The 22,842-nt window shown below is 44.0% G+C and overlaps 1 protein-coding gene across 7 annotated transcripts in view; it reads left to right on the top strand.

Moving 5' to 3' along the window:
- GPLD1 (glycosylphosphatidylinositol specific phospholipase D1) overlaps nt 1-22,447 on the top strand; it is an 85,749-nt gene extending 63,302 nt beyond the window's left edge. For 6 of the 7 annotated variants that reach the window (XM_067752127.1, XM_067752122.1, XM_067752126.1 and 3 more), the window contains 14 exons: nt 845-968; nt 2,980-3,116; nt 5,227-5,413; nt 8,472-8,582; nt 9,911-9,985; nt 10,085-10,241; nt 11,146-11,287; nt 12,322-12,427; nt 12,516-12,609; nt 15,058-15,234; nt 15,580-15,740; nt 16,909-16,935; nt 17,528-17,578; nt 20,046-22,447. In XM_067752127.1, the coding sequence (XP_067608228.1) occupies nt 845-968; nt 2,980-3,116; nt 5,227-5,413; nt 8,472-8,582; nt 9,911-9,985; nt 10,085-10,241; nt 11,146-11,287; nt 12,322-12,427; nt 12,516-12,609; nt 15,058-15,234; nt 15,580-15,740; nt 16,909-16,935; nt 17,528-17,578; nt 20,046-20,132 (1,636 nt within the window). In that variant the 3' untranslated portion in view covers nt 20,133-22,447. The remainder of the gene's footprint in view (nt 1-844; nt 969-2,979; nt 3,117-5,226; nt 5,414-8,471; nt 8,583-9,910; nt 9,986-10,084; nt 10,242-11,145; nt 11,288-12,321; nt 12,428-12,515; nt 12,610-15,057; nt 15,235-15,579; nt 15,741-16,908; nt 16,936-17,527; nt 17,579-20,045) is intronic. The other variant, XM_067752129.1, reaches the window with a different exon arrangement.
- The last annotated feature ends 395 nt before the right edge of the window (nt 22,448-22,842 follow it).

The raw sequence follows: 22,842 nt of genomic DNA, 5'->3' as shown, positions 1-22,842 counted from the left end.
GCTGAGCCTGCGCGTCCGGAGCCTGTGCTCTGCAACGGGAGAGGCCACAAGTGAGAGGCCCGTGTACCGCAAAAAAAAAAAAAAAAAAAAAAAAAAAGGATGGCTATTAATAAAAAAAAAAAGATTAAAAAAAAAAAGCTAAGGTGAGAGAGAGTTCAGAGCTTCCAAAGAATTGAAAATGTGCAAAAAGTGTTCAGGTAAGCCCTCACTTTTTAATTTATGTGATTAGGTAAGTTTTGTTTTAATTAAATTGAACGCCTTCAGGTTGGGTTTGCAAGCTCTAGATTGTCGGGATCCCTACACTGGCTGGTATCTTACGCGGGCCTCCTTTGTTTATTTGTTGCCCAGCTTCTACTGTAAGCATTTCGGAAACCTGCCTGGCTTCTTTAGGCATCTGATTGGTAGACTGGTTAAAACATGAATTTGAAAATGTATTTTTATTGTATAATTAATTCTTGCATGTCTTTAAGGATAAATCAGTCTACCTGCATACTGCTTTCCCGAACAGCTATGACCTTTTCTTGGCCATTTGTATGAAATGTTGACTTTTGATTTTTTTTTTTTTTTTAATCTGGAAGGAATTCAAACTTATACACCTATAGAACTTACGTTTGTAAGGACAGGCTTTTTCAACCTTGGAAATGTGTTTATTAAAAGATGTTGTGGAATCTCCTATAAAAGGTTTTCTAAAATTTTTTTTGTGTTGCTGTTCCTTCAACTTGCAGATGTTAAAATTTTATGGCCTTTTAACCTGTGATTAACTTGACTATAGTTTTCAACTCAGTTATTCAGGGGGAGTTGCTATTTCCTCAGTCTTAACCAGTTTATGCCTCTCTCTTTCCAGCAGCTCAAAAGTACAGAAAAGTGTTTTTCATAGAAACGTGACTGCAGCCCTAACTAAAGATATTGGAAAAAATATAAACTATACCAAACGAGGAGCGTTCTTTAGTGTGGATTCCTGGACTGTGGTAAGAATTTTTGGCTTTTAATGGAGAGATAGGCACCTGCCGCTTCCTGTGATACCACGTTTTGTAGAGTCGCTGGTTGTTTAATCGTTCATTGAAAGTCACCTGGGCATGAGCCAGGCTCGCAAGTATCCTTGGCCTCCAAGTCTGGCTTGTTCCAGAAACATCCTATGATGAGAGTCTGGACCTCAGTGGCCTTTGGCAAGCCAGGTGGAGCCCAAGGTGGCCGTGGGGCCAGTTCTGCTCTGTCCTTAGGCAAAGTGTGTCAGCAATATTGTAGGCTCACTGTGCAAGGCCCGACACCAAGGGGACACCACTGCATGTGAAGTTCCTCCATGAGATCATCTTAAGTGTCATTCCACCAGGGAGATAGAAGATGAAAGGGAAATAGCCTCTGACATTTAGAAAATTTCAGTCTAATAGGGGAGATAAATACAAAAATAACCATTTGTGAGTAGGATGCAACAAATCCTATGGTTGGGGGTGGGGGTGGGTACATAGACCCTCATGAAGATAAAAAATTATATCCCTACTATCAGAGAAGGCTTCATGGAGGAGGTGGCATTTGAGTTAGGCCTTGAATACTAGATGGTTTTTCATCAGTGAGCATGTGTTTCTGGTAGTGGATTGGGAAAGTTTCATGATGTTTGGAAATCTGAGTAGTCTTGTTTGCTTGGAACACAAGATAAGGGATACAAGGTACTTGCCAGAGTTGCAGAGGGAGAAGGGTTTAGACGACGTTGTGAGCTGGTCGAGGGCCCGGGCAGGGCCTGCTTCACAGGTCTGCAGCCTGCATGGTCACACAGAAGGCCGCCTCACTTGGTTTAATGCTCTGCTGTCATTGCTTTAAAATTCTTAATAACTTGGGAACAAAGAACTTTGCATTTTCATTTTGCAATGAGTTCTACAAATTATGTACCTACACCTAGACCTGGGAAGCTGTCAAAACAACTCTCATTTGGTCTTGCAATTATGTAGATCAGTCTCCCTTGCAAAGGGAAAATTGTGTAAGAGAAGGACTTTATAGTCCCAAGGCCTGGGTGGTACCTGGCATGGTGCTTCCTGGATGAATGAGGATGCCAGAGCTGGGCAGCAGATGAGCAATCTGTGGATGGCCTGCCAGAGGTGTTAGACTGGAGAAACAGAAGGCACGGTCCCTTCCTGCAGGGCCCTTATAACCTGCACTTCTCTGGAGCCTGAGCTGTCCAGGGCTGTCCCATGGCTCTGAGCTGATTCTGCTCTGGGGCAGGCCCGGGAATTCTTGTTTGGTCTTATGTTACCCCTGGGTGGATTTCGAGTTGTGTTCCCTAAACTTGCATGGATCTGGTGCCTGGCCAGGTTGTTCAGGGCCACTGAGGTCTGTATTTGTGTCTCTGCAGTAACCACGCTAAGAACAATTCAGCATCCCAAGCTGAGGGGCTTGCTGTCCCCTCATTTCTCTCGCATACAGCTTCCAGCACTCCACACGTGACCCCTCGTGCCTGCCTGGTTTCTTGGGACTCAGAGCAAATCCAGCAGCCTCTCAATTTGAGTGTGGTTGGGAGGGTTTCTAGCATTCCTGGTGGTATTTCAGTTCATTTTTTTGAGGGGGAAAAGAAAAGAAGGATATATATATATATATACACACACATATATACACATACAAATATAATTACAGTTCTAGATTTGAATGAACTTATCTTAAAGAAAAACTTTAGATCGTAACAATTATTTTGTTCAGTTACATTCTGCAAAGTAATAGACCATCCTGACTTGGTTTAGGTTAATCCCAGCTGACTCTTTCTTTCCGTGATGGCCCTGACCTCTAGGGCTATAACTCCCATCTGTGAGCACACACTGGGGGTGTGATTTCACTCTCCTAATTGCCAGTCTTACGTCATCTTGTTGATAGGAATCGATGTTATTTTTCAGCTCTTGTAAAAACTTGTTTCCTAAAGTCTAATGCTTTTGGCAGGAAACGGTAGCTTTGTTGATTATGCTGTGTCTTCTTCTGTCTGTAATCATTTTGTTTCAGGATTCCTTATCTTTCATGTACCAGTCTTTGGAGAGGAGCATACAGGAAATGTTTACTGGCAGCTCTCCGCCACTGAATCATGTTTCTAGCCCCTCAGCATCTTACTACTTGTCATTTCCCTACACAAGGCTTGGTTGGTACGTATGAGTTTATCTAATTCCTGAACATTTTTATCAGTATTAATTTCAAGCAGTCATTCACAAATGTTTTAAATGGTGCCTGTTAGCACTTTATTTTCCAATCAATTCATCATCAACAAAAAATAGTAATTTTGTGGTTAAGTTCTGGTAAAGATAAAATTATCTCCTTAAAATTGGTCAAAAATATGTTTAAATACAAACAACTTTTACTTTATTAAATAACCACAACAATAAACTATTACTTTATAGAATATTTGTAAAGCTTCAGTGTTTTCGGAGATAGATTATTACAGATATCTTGGCATCTAAGGACATTAGAAAGATAAAAGCAGGTATCTATTATGTGTCTGGACTATTATAACTTCATAAGGCAAAAGCCTAGCACACCACAATAATTTTATAAAGAGAATGTTAGGGATTCCTCTGATTTTAAAGATCAACTATTACCAAACTGAAATTGGGTCCCCTCGCCCGAAGCACAGCAAAGCCAATCTACTGATACCCAGCTGCGGTGAAGTAAAGTACAGCATTTATTGCAGGGCCCCAAGCAAGGGAGTTGGAGACAAGCCTCAGGTCCACTCCAATCTGGTCTTTGAGTTAGGGGTGTTTTTAAAGGGGGAGACCAGTGAAGCTGGGATCAGTCATCGTCTTGTGACATGTCTTAATCATACTTTCAGGGGTCAGGATGTTTCGGTTTATGATTCTCTGGCCAGGTGGTCCATGGCTCGGGGATCTGGTAGCTCGCTTGGCCTGGAGAAACAACCTGAGTTTGTTTATATAATTAACAACCTTAATTATATCTCCAACAGCCATTTTAGTACATTAACGATGTTATCGACAGCAACTGTTTTAGTCATCTGACTCTGGTTGATTAGTGTTCAGTTAGCAAAGGATTGAGGTCGGAGGGGACAAGAAAGGGAATAAAGTTTTGGATAGAAAGATTAATCATAAACTCAGTAAGGGAACGTGGTTTTAGGGGGACTCAGTTTCACAACCAAACTGAGCCCAAGGATATAAAAGTGACTATTTTTTGGAGGTTTTTGTGAAACCTCTTTTTTTAAACCACACTTTTAAAATCCAAATAACATTGCATTTCCCTTGGAACAATATACTGATAGCCCTTCCTCTTCAGGCCGCTAATGCATTCAGCTCCAGCACAAGGAATGGGGGGTGAATGCTGTCTTTACTGGCCATTCATTTGTGAATAATGAATAGCTCTTCTTGGCTGCCTTCCTGAAAATCCAAATGAGGGCCTCCTGCTGGGCTGTCTGCCACGTGGGGCGGGGGAGTGGGGGGGGGCAGCACAGAGGTCCTTCCTGGGCGCCATTACTGGCCAGAGTCCAGCCTCGGGAGTGCAGAGACCAGCAGTGTCTCCACGGTGTGCATCTGACCCAGTTCACCAGGCGTCACACCCGTTAGAAACTGCTCTTCTCTTTTTCCTCTGTTCTGCTATTTATTCTTATGTGGTCATCAGAACCAGAATAAATAAATGACTTTTGGTCATTCCAGCCCCGCCAGAGACGTTTGAACCATTGACTCAGTTTGTCCAACTCTGTAACTGGTAGGTCATGGGCTCTCATTTAGAAACATCCACTAAACCTGTTAGGCATTGAATGTTTTCCAGTATAAGCCACCCTATGTAGCTATGGTAGAGATAAAATGGTCTACTTACCACAAACTTGTCTTTGATCAGGTAACAAGCTGAAATGAGTTGAGCCGATTATGAAGTAACCTGTGCGATTGGCTGATGGCGAATTTCCTCTCTGTTCTCAGGGGGAGCCTGGGATGGTGCTTTGGCTGCTCTGGGTTTTGCATGTAGGACAAGGTGCTTTGGTGAGGATGCTTTTTATGTGTTCAGGTTATGTGGTCCAGAAATGCCCAGAGGCCTTGATTTGTCCAGTTTTGTTGTTATTTTTTCTGCCGGAGAACAAGGCTGAATCACACACACAATATAACCTCAGACGTGAATATTCACAACAGTCATACAGGATGGAAAAATCCACGAGAGGAAGTTAAATTCTAGAATCCAGAAAGGAAAGGAGCAGAAGACAGTTTTACTCATAGCTCTCAGTAGACACTGCAGTGGGCTGCCTCTTCTTCCCTACAGGGCGATGACCTCGGCTGACCTCAACCAGGATGGGCACGGTGACCTGGTGATGGGCGCCCCGGGCTACAGCTGCCCCGGCCACGTCCACGTGGGGCGCGTGTACCTCATCTATGGCAGCGACCTGGGCTTGCCCCTCGTCGACCTGGACCTAGACAAGGAGGCCCATGTGATCCTGGAGGGTTTCCAGGTGAGGCCCCCATCTCATATTTTCCCTTTTAGTGTCAATAAGCCACTGCCCGCATTTCCCGGCAAACTCTTCCAGGGTGAATGACCAATAGCAAGAATAATGATAGTAACAAACAGCTGGTGGCCAGCATTTGTGTAGTACTTTTCATGTTTAAAAGCATGTTCACATCATTAATCTCATTCTATCATTAACTTTGAGTGTTTAGTCCAATACCTTCCAGAAACACCCATACTATTTAGTGGCTTTGAGTAGCCAATCAGAATGTGATATCTTGATAATATAAAACCTCGTTTGGTGTGTTTCTTTATAATATGAATAGTTTATCTTGTAAGAATTTTAGATTCACAGAAAAGTTGTAAAGGCAGTACAGAGAGTTCCCATGTACCCTTGACCCAGTTTCCCCTGTGTTAACATCTTACGTAATTATGGCATACTTGTCAAAGTTAAGAGACCAACACTGGTAAATTGCTATTTTTTTAAAAAAATTATTTATTTTTGGCTGCATTGGGTCTTCGTTGCTGCGCACGGGCTTTCTCGAGTTGCGGCGAGCAGGGGCTACTCTTCGTTGCGGTGCGCAGGCTTCTCACTGCAGTGGCTTCTCTTGTTGCAGAGCACGGGCTCTAGGCACACGGGCTTCAGTAGTTGTGGTATGCAGGCTCATTAGTTGTGGCGCACGGGCTTAGTTGCTCCGCGGCATGTGGGATCTTCCCGGACCAGGGCTTGCACCCATGTCCTCTGCACTGGCAGGCGGATTCTTAACCACTGTGCCACCAGGGAAGCCCAACACTGGTAAACTGCTATTAACTAAACTCCAGACTGTTCAGGTTTCGTTCCGTTGAGTCGTTATTCACCACCAGAGGAGTCCCGCAGTGACTGTACAGATGTTCCGCAGAGGCAGCATGAATTCCTCGTGGGAGCACTAGAGACCGGGAGGGTTTTCCTCCCTGACGTGTTTGGTATTAGTCCTTACATGAGCAATAAATAAAGAGGGGCCGACAGAGCCCTGCTACCAGCCACAGATGAGTATGGGGGCTTTGGTGACACTGCAAGCTCCAAATATCAAGCACCAGGGGAACTTGGGGTCAGATGGTTTCTTGCCCCAGACATACCATTAAAACGTTCTCTGTGGAGTTAATGCTGTGAAAAAATAAGATGGTGCACCTGAACATACTTTAAATAATGAAAAGCCCAATGGTTTATAATCTAGGTTTTTTAAAAAATAGATTTATTTATTCTTGGCTGCGTTGGGTCTTTGTTGCTGCGAGCGGGCTTTCTCTAGTTGTGGTGAGTGGAGGCTACTCTTCGTTGCGGTGCACGGGCTTCTCATTGCTGTGGCTTCTCTCGTTGCGGAGCACAGGCTGTAGGCACACAGGCTTCAGTAGTTGTGGCACATGGGCTCAGTAGTTGTGGTGCACGGACTTAGTTGCTCTGCAGCATGTGGGATCTTCCCGGACCAGGGCTCGAACCTGTGTCCCCTGCATTGGCAGGCGGATTCTTAACCACTGCGCCACCAGGGAAGTCCATATAGTCTAGTTTAAGCTCTGATGGAAGGAGCCTTTGAGTCCGAAAGGTGTTAAGTTGATGACCAGTGTAGGAGGGACAGCATTTTCTGGAACCTTCTGACACCACATGAGAAAGTTCCAAAATCAACTCATTCTTGTTACTTCTTTCTTCACCAAGCCATTCCCCTGTCAGACTGTGGTGTAAAGTGTAATCCTTTGGTCTCCTGTAGACAAGGAATAAGAAAGGCAACTGCTTCCTGTGTATGAGAAATTCTCTCAAAGCCACTTGGGGTGAGGAAGGAGGTAGCTGCATGCTCTCTTGTCCCAGTGACCTTTGATAATTTGGAAGATGGCCAGATTAAGGCATGTGCTAGGGATGGGAATCCTGTACTCATCCCTGGTCTGCAGTTAACCTTTCTGGTCCTTGTCTATAAAGTGGAAGATAGGATAGATAAGCATTTGCCTACTTTTAGAATGCTGTGCTTTTCTTGGAATGATGGTTACCCTGCAGGACGGCTTGATGGTAAAGCTGGTGGTGATGAAACGAACCCATCTTCAGTTGGCAGGGACCCCTACTCATTGGTCCCCATACTGCCCCAATGTGATTGTGTCCCGGGGCAGTCCTCTCTCGTTTATCCAGTTCCTGCCTTGTAGCAAGTGGCTGTGTTCTCAAATGCTATTGCACCACAGGTATAGGGAGATTAGCCAACAAATAACAGACGTGGGTTCTGGGGCGTGTGTGTTATGTGGCAAGCATCACTTGTGCAAGACTCTTCATTGTTAGATAAATTGTGAAAGAATAGGAGAACCTCATGAGTTATATTTAGGTCTAGGCTCATTCTAGACAGTAGGAGATGAAAGATCTAGAAAATCCACCTTGGAAGAAAACTGTCCCTGAATGGAGTGAATTTTCCATCTGTAAACCACAAAAGTAGGAGTAATAAAAGTATGTACGTTAATCCATGTGAAATGCTTAGTGTCTACAGCACTGTCATCGATAGGACTCTCCGTGATGATGGAGATCCTTTACAGCTGTGCTGTTCAGTGTGGGAGCTACTAAGTGCTTTGGCTTTTGAGCGTTTGAATGTGGCCAGTGCAACTGAAAAACTGTTTTGGTTTAACGTTAGGTAATTTAAATTTAAAAGTAATAGGCACATTTAGCTAGTGGCTACCGCACTGGACAGCATGGCTCTAGAACCTCCTGAGTATTCGACAGATGTTAGCTACTGTTATGTGATTATTATCTTGGATCCTTTCCAAGAGGAGCCTGGTCCTTAACGTGGGGCGTGATACACACCAGACCATTATCTGAAAACCTAGAACTTTTAAGAACCGACATTCTTCTCTCCGGCACCTCATCTTCCCCTCGGGGCAGACAGATGAGCCAAAAACATCCTTAGGGCAGAGCTACCCATCGGGCGGGTCATGGGTGTGTTACAGGCGGCTGCAGTTTTGCGCCTCAGTCCTGGGGTGCTGGGTGGGGTCCCCCAGGGAGTCAGGTGTGCTCTTCCTGAGGTTGTGGCTCAGCCCAGGGGAAGTAACTGGTGCCTCTTCAGCCTTCAGGTCGGTTCGGCTCTGCCGTGGCCGTGCTGGACTTTAACAAGGACGGCGTGCCGGACCTGGCCGTGGGAGCCCCCTCAGTGGGCTCCGAGAAGCTCACGTACACAGTAAGGAGGCTGCTGGGGGTGATGGTGGTGGATAAGGCGGGAGGGGAGGAGACACTGAGCGGAGGCTCCGGAGGAAAGCAGGCAGCAGGGCTGCCGGGCAGAGCTTTTGTAGGGAGATGGTCCCAGCCCCCCACGCAGGTCCTTGATGGGACTCCGGTTACCTGGCAGCTCCTGTTCCTGCCTCCCTGGCCTTAGTTGGGCTTCACGGGTGGCTCTCCACCGGGTACTGTACTCTCCCTCCTCCCTCCCCCCTCCCCCGGGATGCTGAATGATAGGGAAGGTAGAAATTCCAGCTAATCCATAGCTTCCTGTCATCATAGCAGGGAGGTGACTTCCTGGATCTTTCCTCTCATGCAAGGAACCCAGCGGGTTCCCTCTTTTCTTACCGAGAGCAGAGATCCTGGGTCCTGGCCCACAGGGCTGTCCTCCCACAAGTCCTCCACACCGTAGCCGGGCACCGCGAGTGACAGTGGAGTCAAAGGCCCTTCGTTTCCCTCTCCCACCTCACCCTGTTTCTAGTCCCGTGAGCAATTTGTCATCCAGACCCATCAGGTGCCCTCACGTTAGGACTGGAGCTCACCTAGCTCCCTCCACCCGGAAAGCCCTTTCTCCCCTCTTTTCCATAGGGGTGAAATGTCACTTCTTGCAGGAAGTGTGCTCTAATCCCTGGCTCAGGAGACACTTCGTTGTTCTGTGCTCGCTGCACCATTGGGGCTCCCCACGCTGTGGTGTCACAGTTGCCAATTGGCCAGCTTTTGGGGTGGAGAGAGGTTGGTCTTACCCACCACTGTGTACTCAGTCCTTGGTTCACTATGGAAAATAAATGCATGTAGAAGGGGTAGGGATGGAGACAGGCAAGTTATAAGACGAGAACTGAGAACTAGTTCGTAACACAGTAACAGCACAGTCTGCATCCCAAGGCAAGTAAGCAGTACTGACACAACGTGTTAGTGTTCAGAGAAATAATGGGCTGGGCCGGGGGAGGGCCTCGTTGAAAAGCCAGAAACTGAGCTCCGGCTTGAAGGGGTGGGGAGTTGAGTAGGTCATTCTGCAAATACACTGAACAATTATGGATGGCAGATCCGGAGCAAGACGCTGGGGAGGCAAAGATAAAAATGACAGTTTCTGCTTTGGGGGCTCTAATAGTCTGATGGAAGTGGCCAATACACAGGACTGGACACTGACTTCTGGCAGTAACTAAGCTCCTGACCCTACAGGGCTCTGATGGTGATTTATTTCATCATCAGTCACCTTTGTCTTGCTATTATTTAAGGTTCTCGGGTCACCACCAAGTCTTAACGATCGACCTGTGGTTTGTCCTTGTCTAGGGTGCGGTGTACATCTACTTCGGTTCCAAACAAGGAAGACTATCTTCTTCCCCCAACATCACCATCTCTTGCCCGGTATGTTGAGCACCTTTGACAGGTACAGAAAACTAGGACTCGCCATATCCTACGTGCCTCGAGGGCTAAGTAAGACGTACTTTCCTGTTTCCTCGTTAGGACACGTACTGTAACTTGGGCTGGACACTCTTGGCTGCAGATGTGAATGGAGACAGTGAACCTGACCTGGTGATTGGCTCCCCTTTTGCTCCAGGTGGAGGGAAACAGAAGGGAATTGTGGCTGCGTTTTATTCTGGCTCCAGCCACAGCGACAAAGGTAGTGCTTTCTGGGGCTGGGGGTGGAATGGGCGGAGACCTCCGCTGCTCTAGTCTGTGGTGCCTTCTCTTGCATATGGGTTTTTGTCCTATTTTCCTCACTGCATAGCATTTCACCTGAATTTTCTAACACTCTTATTCTTACAGATGTTCTGGCAAATGATATGGATAGATTCACTGAATAAACATAGAGGGATCCAGCGTGTAGGTCCAGATCCAAAGGAGGAAGCGATAGTTATTCTTATAGTGTCTCAGTGGAATGGAAGAGTAGGAACACTCAAGCGTCCCAGTGAGGCTCTAACTGTCCAAAGGCCCTTTTTGCCGTGCGGCTTGTGGGATCTTAGTTCCCTGGCCAGGGATTGAACTCGGGCCCTTGGCAGTGAGAGCACGGAGTCCTAACCACTGGACCGCCAGGAAACTCCTAACAGGCCCCCTTTTTTAATTTATGTATGTATGTATTTATTTATTTTTGCGGTACGCGGGCCTCTCACTGTCGTGGCCTCTCCCGTTGCGGAGCACAGGCTCCGGACGCGCAGGCCCAGCGGCCATGGCTCACGGGCCCAGCCGCTCCGCGGCATGTGGGATCCTCCCGGACCGGGGCACAAACCCGCGTCCCCTGCATCGGCAGGCGGACTCTCAACCACTGCGCCCCCAGGGAAGCCCCAGGCCCTCTTTTTAAATAGCATCCTCTACTCCACAGAAGTGAGCTCTAGAAATGCATTGCTTATATGAAGCGTGAGTTCCATTTCTGACATTGGGGCCCTGGGGACAGCAAGGGGGCACGTGAGTTGTGGCAAAAACTCAGCCCAGTGAACCCGTTTCTCATTGTCCTACAAAAGGGGCCCACTCTTTCCATTCTGGTAGTCTTTCCACATAAAGTAAAAGGCACTGGTTGTCTTGTGTAGAAGAGCTGAACGTGGAGGCGGCCAACTGGATGGTGAGAGGCGATGAGGACTTCGCCTGGTTAGGATACTCCCTTCACGGTGTCAGTGTCAACAACAGGACTTTGCTGTTGGCTGGGAGCCCGACCTGGAAGAACACCAGTAGGTGAGCACTGATGTTGGGGCCCAGGGACCAGTGAGCATGAGGGGCAGGTGCCTGTAGCCGTGGGAGCCCACGAGTGTGGGGTTCAGAGGAAGCAGCTAAGAAATTCTTACCCTTCAAGGAAACGCTAAGGCTCTGGGGCAAGGTTGCAAATGTTCCTTTTTAGACGTTTAAAAGACAGATGGGTGTGTTAGTTTGCCAGGGCTGCCATACAAAGTACCATAGCCTGTGTGGTTTAAGCAGCACGAATTGATGGTCTCATAGTTTTGGAGGTTAGAGATCTGAGATCAAGGTGTCAGCAGGGTTGGTTTCCTCTAGGGCGCCTCTCCTTCGCTCACAGACGACCACCTTCTCCCTGTGTCTCACACAGCCTCTTTTCTGTGCCCCCATCCCTGGTGTCTTCCCCTCTTCTTACAAGGATACTAGTCATATTGGTCAGGGCCCCACCCTAATGACCTTATTTTAGCATGATTACCTTTTTTTTTTTTTTTGCGGTACGTGGGCCCCTCACTGTCGTGGCCTCTACCGCTGTGGAGCACAGGCTCCGGACACGCAGGCTTCGCGGCCATGGCTCACAGGCCCAGCCGCTCCGCGGCATGTGGGATCTTCCTACACCGGGGCACGAACCCACGTCCCCTGCATCAGCAGGCGGACTCTCAACCACTGCGCCACCAGGGAAGCCCCATGATTACCTCTTTAAAAACCTTACCTCCAAATGCCATCACATTCTGAGGTACTGGCAGTTAGGATTTCAACATATGAATTTTGGGGGAACATAATTCAGCCCATAACAGTAGGCATCCCTCTATTTTGTCAGTCGGGAAGTAGAATGGTTAACCTCACATCTGGAGAGCCTTGATACTGGGATTCATTCTGAAAGCACCCCACGCTCATGTCTAGGTTCACAGGGACCAGGGACATACAGGGAGGGGGGCATATGCGTGGGGAAGATGTGGGTTGTCTTTCCTTGGACCTCAATACCTGGCCAGCATTGAACCCTGTGCCCCATCAGCTAAGACCAGTGTGCTTCATTCCAGTCTGGACCATTTGTTCCACACTCGTGATGAGAAACAGAACCCTGGACGGGTATTTGGCTATTTCCCGCCAAATTGTCAAAGCTGGTTTACCATTTCTGGAGACAAGGTATGACAGCCCCTCCCTCCCCAGGAAAGTGGACACCACAGTGAAAGTTTTCTTAGCTGTACTATATTGACTTACTGCTATTTCACAGGCAATGGGGAAACTGGGTACCTCCCTGTCCAGCGGCCATGTGATGATGAATGGGACCCGTACACAAGTACTGCTGGTTGGGGCCCCGACTCAAGGTAGGTCGCCTGCCATGAAACTTGCTTCCTTTTAGTCATGTGGCTCCTTGACCAAGTCATATTGGGGGAAAGTTAGGAGATATGGAGGCAGACAGACCTGCGTTTGAATATTTCCTTTCCTCATTAATAGCAAGCTGGGTCACCTTGGGGAAGCTAATTAAACTCTCTGAATGCAAAACACAGCTTATAATATCTACTTCAAAGATTTGCTGAAAAATCACACGTGAAAGTAACTTGGTGTGTTTTTAAAGCTCCTATCCCATTGAGCTTGGAGACGGAGCAAATTTTATAACCCAGTTCACCAGGAATAGGTCCACTCTGAGGGTGTATGTTAATAAAACATTATTTTGTTTAATTTATGGGTGAGTTAAAAGAACAAAAATCTACTCCCTCCAAGAGTATAAAAGTAAATTATGCTTATTGTAGAAATTTGTGAAAATATAAGGAAGTATAGAGAAGAAAAAAATCACCCCTTACCCAGATATTTTAAAGCTTAAATGCATACATGTTTTTTACACCTAATATTTTATATCTTAAGCATGTTCTCATGTTAAATATTCTTCTAAAACATTACTTTTGATACTTGTATCACATTTTTTCCATACACACATGCCAACATTTACTACCATCATCCTATTGCTAGAGGGGCTAATCTTAAGACTCTTACTACATATTGTGAAATTATTTTTCAGAAAGATTTTCGTTTCATACAATGTATTTGAATGATACGTAGAAGTGGATTGGGCAAAGGAATGGTTAAATCTTTCCTTGCATGCGTCAGGACAAAGCATTACAACAGAAAGTTGCTGACTTAGCTTTGGAATATTTTTTTTCTTCCTTTACAGAGTCTAGGTAGTGATTTCTAAACTCTTGCAACACACATTACTAATTTTGTCTCAGCACTCTTGCCCCCAGAGTGCTGTGAATTAGAGCTTCCCAAATTTTCTTAGTTTTAGTCCCTTTACTGCCTTAATAATTTTCTCCATTATCAAATATTGTATAAAATACAGAATATAAAGGTTAATTATATCATGATACATATATATAAATGATGCTTTTTGAGATAATTATAAATTCACATGCAGTTGTAAGAAATAATAGAGGTCATGTTACATTTTATCCAGTTTTCCCCGATGATAATCGGCACACCATAACCAGTGTCACAGCTGGGTTATCAACAGATATAATCCACCAATCTTGCTCAGATTTTCCTATTTTTACTTGTATTTTGATTGTATTTCACCCACATAATTTGAGGGGCCCAGACAAAATTTGTTCCCTGAAATTCTGGATAATTTTTCTTAACAGGAGAGCATAAAGCCAAGCACAGGGCCTTTCTCAGTATGGGGCCCCGTGTGACTCAGTAGGTTGCAGATGCTGTGTTTATGTCCTAACAGCTCCTTTGGGGTACTGTACCACTTCTCAAACCCTGGAATCAGATTAGACACCGCTATCCTCATTTCGATCCACACTGATTTTCTAGTGGTACCTGCATTTTACCATAACAACCCATTATGATAAAATCCCAGTTTTGCACAGATGTGACATCATTGAAAGGAACATAGGGATCTAATGTTGAAACTATGACCCACCTCCAGCAGGTAGGTCATGTGGCGTCAGACAGATGTCATTGTGTTACCAGCAAAAGTTCAAGATACCTGCCGTATCCTCCGTGAATTCGCTGAAGTGTTTCAGTGTATAGTTGGGGAATTGCAGCTCTATGGACAGATTAAGTTAAATGTGAAAAATCTGATCTACTTTCAGGGCAAGTTTGAGTAGGACAGTTAGGCTTGTCCCTCTCGCCCTGTCCCCTGCCTCGGCAGGATCTCTGGGTCAGGCTGTGGCCACTATACACAAGTTTGAACATTCAGTGAGGATTTTAGGGTGCTGATTAAACACTGAAGTACTTTCAGTATGAAAAAGAATACTCAATGATGGCAAAGTTGAAGTGAGATGGGAACTGACACACTGCTTGTGAAATGTGAACCGATATACCTTTTCTAGAAAGAGGTCTGGCAAAGAGCCATTCCCCAAATCCAAGGCTATATGGGCCCCTTCTAAGAATCTGTTCTCATAAACTACTCAGAACTACGGGGAAGGATATTTATCATAGTATTCATTATAAAAGCAAAAAGTTAAAAATGGCCTGAGTGTAAAAAGAATTTTATAATCTGCAAAAACCCCCATTAAAATGTGTGTATGTACATGTAAGTACAGATCATTGTCCAGAAAGAAATATATGCTTTATATACGTTTTCTTCTTTATACTTTTTTGGGGTGTTTCCCACACCTTTTATAATGATCATATATTAAAAAAAACCTTGGCATTCACAAATTTGACCATCTCACAGTAATCCTGAAAGTCAGTGACACAAAGTAACCGATAACGTCTATGTCCTATCTTCGTCCTTGTGATGGCAGCAGTTACCATACTATGGTTTATTTCAGATGTCACGGCTAAGATGGCATTCCTGACCACGACCTTGCGCCAAGGTGGAAGCACTCGGATGTACAAACTGCCACCTGACTTGCAGCCTTCTCTGCTCAGCACCTTCAGTGGAGACCGCCGCTTCTCCCGATTTGGTGGCGTTCTGCACTTGAGTGACCTGGATAACGATGGCTTAGGTAGGAAGGAACGGTGTCTCGGGCCAATAAGAAAGTCCTTTGCTTAACTGATGAGTCCCCCAATTGGCTCACCTAGGCTCTAGCCTCATAATGAATCAAGTCCAGAGCCGGATGTACAAGAGTAGTACTTTTTGAACATGGTGACACGAGAGCCACCCACATCAACTATTATTAATGAATGATAACAGAAAACAAAAGCCTCTGACTACGTTGGAATGAAATCAGGACAGACCTAGTAAAAGATATACTAATATTATTTGTGGAAGGTTGGGTCAGGATCCAGTAGTGTAGTGGAACAATGACAGCGAGTAGATACTTCCTGCTGCTGGTTTTCATTGTTTACAGATGAAATCATCATGGCAGCCCCACTGAGGATCACAGATGTAACCTCTGGACTGATGGGGGGAGAAGATGGCCGTGTCTATGTGTATAATGGCAAAGAGGTCACCTTGGGCGACATGACAGGCAAATGCAAATCGTGGGTAGCTCCATGTCCAGAAGAAAAGGTAACTGTTCTTGTACACAATTCCATACCATCCTGGGAAAGGATGGCTACTTGCTGATGCCTTAGTAAATTATGTCCACTATAGAACTCTCATTAGTTTCTGCCTGAACTCAGGTAACCTGCCCCTTACCTGGGGTCAGGACACCATCCCATGCTCGTGTTTGTAGGCCCAGGCTGCCTGCTTACCGGCAGTTCTGCAGTGTTCACCCCCCACAGCTGCAGTTGGATGGGGTGTCATATTGGTTCTTGGTCATAGCCGGCCACTGCTTGGTTAGGAGCCCACGGCAGAAGAAAACAGGCCACAGCCATTGGAGTTTCATGAAGACTCCCAATCTTTTTATTTCATCTTTCATTGCTTTGTTTTATTCCTTTTCTCAGGTGGGTGGGTTTCCTTAACTTGGCTGTTATTTTTAAACTTAAAAATTACTTTTTAAATTGCAAAAAATGAAAGTTTATTGTAAAAATATTAGAAAATACACAGTACAAAGAAAATTAAAATCTACCTAGAATTTACTCTACAGAGATAACGTCTATTACCCTTTGATGTTTATCCTTCTAGGATTTTGCTAAACTTAATTGCTACCATTTATTGTGCATTCACTCTGTGCCTAGCACTATGCTACACATAAAAAATCTAATCCACATCAAAGCTATTAATTTGGTATTTTATACCCATTATAAAGAAACTGAAGATTGGAGAAGGAAGTTGTTACAGGTCACACAGCTAGGAAATAGCAGAACAGAGACTTGAACCAAGAGCTGATTCTAAAGTGCACTCTTAACCACTACACTGTATGTATCTTATTAACGGTGGTGACCATATTGTACATGATTTTGTATACAACTTTGTTTTCTACGCCTTCCTATAGTCTTATACAATATATCTACCAGATACCTAGTATTTTATCTGTAGATAAACCAGTCTAATCATTAAGTGATTATTAGTCACTTAGTCCATTTCAAATTTTTGCTGTTACAGTAAGAAATATTCACATATAAACATTTTTATACATCTATTTTTCTGAGCTAAACTATAAGAAGAATTTCTGGTGACAAAGGGCTTCTCTAAAATGAAGAAATGTGAGTGTAAGGGTGTAATTAAAATTGGTTTAAAAAAAACCCCATGAACAGTAATAACATTGTCTCCCTTTCTCATCACTTTCTTTCAGGCCCAATACGTATTGATTTCTCCTGAAGTAAGTACCTTCTGAAAAAAATGAAAAACTACCAAAAAAAAAGCAGCCCTTTCCCTTATTTCAAGTTGATAAAATCACATGGTGGTTTTTTTTTGCATTACGTGGGCCTCTCACTGTTGTGGCCTCTCCCGCCGCGGAGCACAGGCTCCGGACGCGCAGGCCCAGCAGCCATGGCTCACGGGCCCAGCCGCTCCGCGTCACGTGGGATCTTCCCAGACCGGGGCACGAACCCGTGTCCCCTGCATCGGCAGGCGGACTCTCAACCACTGCGCCACCAGGGAAGCCCTGGTGGTTTTTTTAATAAATTTATTTTTGGCTGCGTTGGGTCTGTGTTGCTGTGCGTGGGCTTTCTCTAGTTGCGGAGCACAGGCTCTAGGCACGCAGGCTTCAGTAGTTACGGCTCGCGGGCTCTAGAGCGCAGGCTCAGTAGTTGTGGTGCACGGGCTTAGTTGCTCCACAGCATGTGGGATCCTCCAGGGCACTTGTGTCCCCTGCATTGGCAGGTGGATTCTTAACCACCGTGCCACCAGAGAAGCCCCATGGTGCGTTTTCAAAGGCTACTAACAGAGAGTTAACAGAGTGTGTTTTTCAGGCAGGCTCAAGGTTTGGGAGCTCTATGATCACTGTGAGGTCAAAGAAAAAGGTGAGTACCAAGACTGTACCACTTTGATATCTGCATTTGTTCTAAGGCTGCGATTTGGGGATGATCTCATTTTGTATGTATTTTAGATTTTTTAATTTGAAAAATAGAGGGACACACACAAAAACACACTCACACATAATCCCATCAGTTTTGGTGAAAAGTTTCCCTTGCTACCCCTCCAATTTCATCCTCTACAGCAGAGGTTAGCAAATTAGAGCCTATGGGCCAACTCTAGCTGGCTGCCCATTTTTGTATAGCCCATGAACTAAAAATCATTGACATGTGTGCAATGATCAAAAAATATATTTTGTGACACATATGAAGTTCAACTTGCAGTGTCTCAAGTTTTAGTGGGATATAGCCACGGTCATTCCTTTCTTTACAGCTGCTACTATACCGTTGATCAGCTGCCTCAGACTGACATCCCACAAAGCCTAACATATTATCCTGGGCCCTTCACTTGCCATACTGGCTAAGCACTATTAATATTTTGGTTCTTTTTCTACAAGACTGTTTTTGTATGACTTTAGAAACATACATATGTAACTGTCTTTCAGTGCCTCCTTCCAGACAAGTACATAAAGAACTATCTGATTCTTTTCAATGACTGAATAGTAATTTATTGTCTGGATGCACCATATTTTATTTCTTTGGTTTACTTTCTCAATAGACATTTAGTTATTTCTTGTAGTTACTTCCATTTTTTTCCTATTACAGACAACGCTCTAGTGAGCATTCTTGTATCTGTATCTTTATAATTTATATCTTTATAATTGTGCAAATTTCTCTGCTGGTAAGATTCCTAAAAGACGGCTAGGTCAAGGAGTATGCATATTTTGAATTTTAATAGATACAACAGATTAAATGGGTTTTATCTTAAAATATACAGCTAAACCACTGATTCCACTCATTTATTTTAGGATATGACATTGTATGGAATTAGGCTATGAGAGAGATAGAAAGTTAAGATTTATACACACGGGAAGTTAAGTAAAATGCAAATCAGTGTAGGATTAAATGGTAAAGAGTAAGTGAACTACGGGATGAAGTTCAAGTAGCCCTTGCTGTAACTCATTTATAGAATACTCAACCATTATTTATACCAACTGAAGGGGGCAGTACAGATCATCTAAAAGTATATTTGATTCCTTTCTGTACAACTTTCTGTATAACAATGCAAATTCATCTTCCTTTGAGACTGGGGGCCCCTAAAGCACTCTGAGTGTAAAGATAAATCAAAGGTTATATTTAAAAAATGGACACAGACAATCTGAGGATGATCAGAGTGGGTGGCCTTTTACTTGAGTAAAAGTTATGACTTTGAAGACTCCTTTCTCTACGTGAGCATTAAGTACTGAACTAGTAACCAGCTAGAACCAGGAGGACTTGGCACTTACCTGAGTGGTACTGCCACCTCCTGTGGGGCTGCCTTCAGTCAGCCCAAGGGCCCTGGCGGAGCAGTGTTACATTGGGTACCAGAGAGGCAGACAAACCTGGTCCCTGCCCCCAGGTTCTTAGTGGAAAAATGAAACACCTACAAGACCAGCAAGTCCATTTAGGATGACCAAAGGCAGTCAGAGATCAATGGAAGTCTATGCTGGTGGCCTTGCAGGGTCCCTTGGGCCTGAGTGGATCTGGAAATAGGAGTAGGCTGACTGGGCAGAGAGGGCAAGCAGCAGGGGAACACTTGATTTTAGGCATGAAGATGGTTTAACCAGGAAATGGAGAGGAAACTTAGCTCACAGCCAAACTACAGGCAAATCCAGTAAATGAGTAATTCCATAAATAAGAGTTGAGATTTTCCCTCTTATCTGACACTAGTGTATTTAAAAAGATACAAGCAAAGGGTTAAGCATAGTATTTGACATATGGTAAAGGCTCAATATGTTAGCCTTTATTTCTGGATTCCATTGGTAGTTTTCAAAATTAAGTCAATGAGAAACGTCACAGTTTTATGGTCACACCCTGCTCTACCACAACCCTATCAGCCAGTTTGATCAGCTACACCTCATTTATCAGCCATGGTCCAGAAAAACTCCTGGTAGTTTCCAAAACTAAAATCCACCTCAAAAACTGTTTAAAAACTTGTACAAGCTTAGACCATTCTGAAAAACTGTTCCTACAATATTTCAATCAGCAGGGGCAGAGTAGGTGGTGTGAACACACTGACAAAGGCCAGCCTGTTTGTGGAAGTCTTACTACTCCAGATATGCCGTCTACACTGCACCACAGCTCAGATGCTGAATAAAAACGCATGGACACACTTTTCCTTCATGTACCAGAGAAGGGACCTTCCTCAGCTGTAGTTTTCTTAACCTACAGATCTGCCAAAGGGGTATTTAAACTCAAGCCCTGGGGTCTGGCCAATGTCTTTTATATTTCCGAGCATAACGTGATGCCTGGACTACAGCAGGAACTTAATAGATGTTATGAACGGAAAATGAATTCTGTTTTGTGTCCCCTACAGAACCAAGTTGTCATCGCTGCTGGAAAGAGTTCTCTGGGAGCCCGACTCTCCGGGGCACTTCACATCTATAGCCTCGGCCAAGATTAAAGGTTTCACTCCATTTTCCTAACCTGCCCCTCCCTCTCTCATGCCAAGTCATCTCCAGGGTGAGCGTTCTGGTGGACAGAGTGATGCCTCCAGTGGAGCCTTGTAGCTCCCACCACAGGTGGGGCTCCTGGGGGTGGAGACATACACACTAACAGTCAAACTATCTGGAAATAGGATACAGTAAATGGGGACAACATCAGAAGCATGTGAAACAGCAAATACTCTGGTTAGTCATGTCCCCTTCCAAAGTTTGTTTCCTTTGTACCTAAACTTATTCCTAACTTGTTTCCTGTGCTCAGACCTGCTGTACAACCTATTTCCTCTTCCACATGAGTACCTGTGTCTGATGACTGGAAAGGCCTCTCTCTGGTTATCTCTTAGGAAAACCTCTAACACAATTCTTCCTAAAAATGTCCTTTTAAAGTTGGTGACCCATTCCAATCAAACAAATAGAAAGCACCGTATACAGGAAAAAGGCACAAAGAGGAGAAACAGAGTGAGGAGAAAAGTAAGGGGTGAGGCATAACCTCACAACTCCAAAATCATCTTGCAAATGCTATGGTCCTTTCTTATGAGGATGATTGTATTTTCAATGTTTCATATAGTGAAAGACAAATATAAAAAGTAAAACATCTTACTGTGCCCTCAGATGCTTTCGGAGAAACGACTGTTCTAATGGCAGATGAACCTAGTGAGCTAGCCTGAAGTCATCCCATGAAGCCTTGGGTGCATTAGGCTGCCACAAGCTGTGCCAACAGAACTAGAGCAGAAAGGAGAGAGATCTGTCCTGAGCCAGAGGCCAGGGACCAAGAGGAGTGAGGCAGGCCTTGGCCGCCCTTGTTTCTGGGCTGGTTTTAGCAGAGTAGATCTCATCTGCCAGTCCTGCAGGGTGGCATATTTAAGGGAAAGGAAATGTACCATAGGATTTCAGCTTCACTAAAAATCTGCAGGCATTATTATCCATAAACAGTAACTAGTTGATTCTCTATCAGTCAGGGTACAACCTCTTCCTTCTGACACTAGTGAACTGATACTAAAAAGCAGGAGAAAATTAAAAATGACCAGAGCCCTTCTCTTAGCTTCTCTGGAGGCAGTACAGAGACTGGTCAAAGGAGACAGGAATCCAGCTGAAGAGTAAGCTAAATCAGAAATCAAGGAAAAGCTAGTAGAATTACAACTGTGAGCATAAGGTGAGTATGTATATAGGAAAACAGCATAAACAGGCACATACCTAGATAGGACCTCTGGATCACTCCTGGGACTGTCTCATCTTTCTGAAAGAGGTATGCTAGCTGCATGGTTCCCCTATGGCACAGCGAAAAGCACACAGAAACACAGTATGGTTTTTGGTTAACAATTATTGGCAGCTCAACCTATTTGAAGAATTCCTATTTGAAGAATTATTTTTAATTAAAAGGAAGTTTATTTTTAGGGGACCAGAAATCAGCTGTAATTATGAGTTTTTATGAATTGAGACGTCTGAGTGTAGAACAAGCTAATGACACTGCATTTTAGTAAAGGCATGTTTTCACTATTGGATTAGAAGGACGCATACCTTCATATTGCCATTATTATAGAAAGTGTTATGCTTTACTAAATGATAGGGCCTATGTTTAAACATGATTATTCTTTACCTGAGGATTTTTATTTTCTCAATGCCTGAACATACCACATAGCAAGAAGCAGGAGGAGAGGGTTAAAATTTACAACGTTAGAAGCAGGTTTTCATATAGGATATCAAACCATACTAACCCCATATTCAAAATTATATAAACTGTACTTCTACTGAGTATATGGCAAATATGTAAAAACCCAGCGTACAGGAAAAAAGTCTAATACCTGACAGTCTAATGTATTATCCTAATAGGTGGATTAAATTTTCACTCCACTAAGTATTAACTGCAGTTCCAAGCATTGATTCTGAAATACTTAACAAAAATACCTTAGGGATTTAATCTCTCCTGAACACAAACCTGAACTTATACAATTTAACTCAAAATTACCTTTAAGATATCAGAACACATTTACATATTTGCAATTTTTATCTATTACCTGTATATGCCAAAACTTTCATCAAGGCTTCAATACTGGAATTGTTCTATGCCTTTGTATCACAGACCTACAGAGATTTGAAGTGAGTTTGGGAATAAACTCAGGTCTCTGAATTCCCTATTCCATGCTCCATCTGCATAGCTATTACTAAGGTAATGACAATAAATCCTGAATTTAGAGTGAGTTTAATATTGCAATTCCAAAACATAAAGCTTGTACAACTCTTGGAATAACTCACCAAAATAAACGGCTTTTTAATATGACTATTTAGTGGTTATCAGTCTTTATCAAGGATGAAACAAGTGTTAATAGCATCTTAAAATGACGTCTATTCTTGCCACATTTTCTTAAAGGCCTTACAAAGGCAATCTGTTAAGAATATCATTCCTTGTACTTATACATGTTAAACAGAATACGACTGCCTGCTTACTCATAACTGAATGTTTGGTGTTCTTTCACCTTACTTACATACTCCGTCTATTTAAATTCAAAATTTAAAACTGCTGAACATTTTTTTTTTGGCATAAGCTATTATTTGAGGGCTCTTTAATATAAGAAGCATCCTGCTACCTATCACCAAAGCAGAGCTAGCTGACATCTGGAAATCATACTTGATTTAACCACCTTCAAGAAATTTAAACCATTAGTACCTTCCCTT

The sequence above is a fragment of the Pseudorca crassidens genome, chromosome 10, assembly GCF_039906515.1.
Source record: "Pseudorca crassidens isolate mPseCra1 chromosome 10, mPseCra1.hap1, whole genome shotgun sequence".
Lineage (NCBI taxonomy): Eukaryota > Metazoa > Chordata > Mammalia > Artiodactyla > Delphinidae > Pseudorca > Pseudorca crassidens.
Note: the sequence above shows the minus strand (reverse complement) of the source record. Positions and strands in the feature narration are given on the sequence as shown.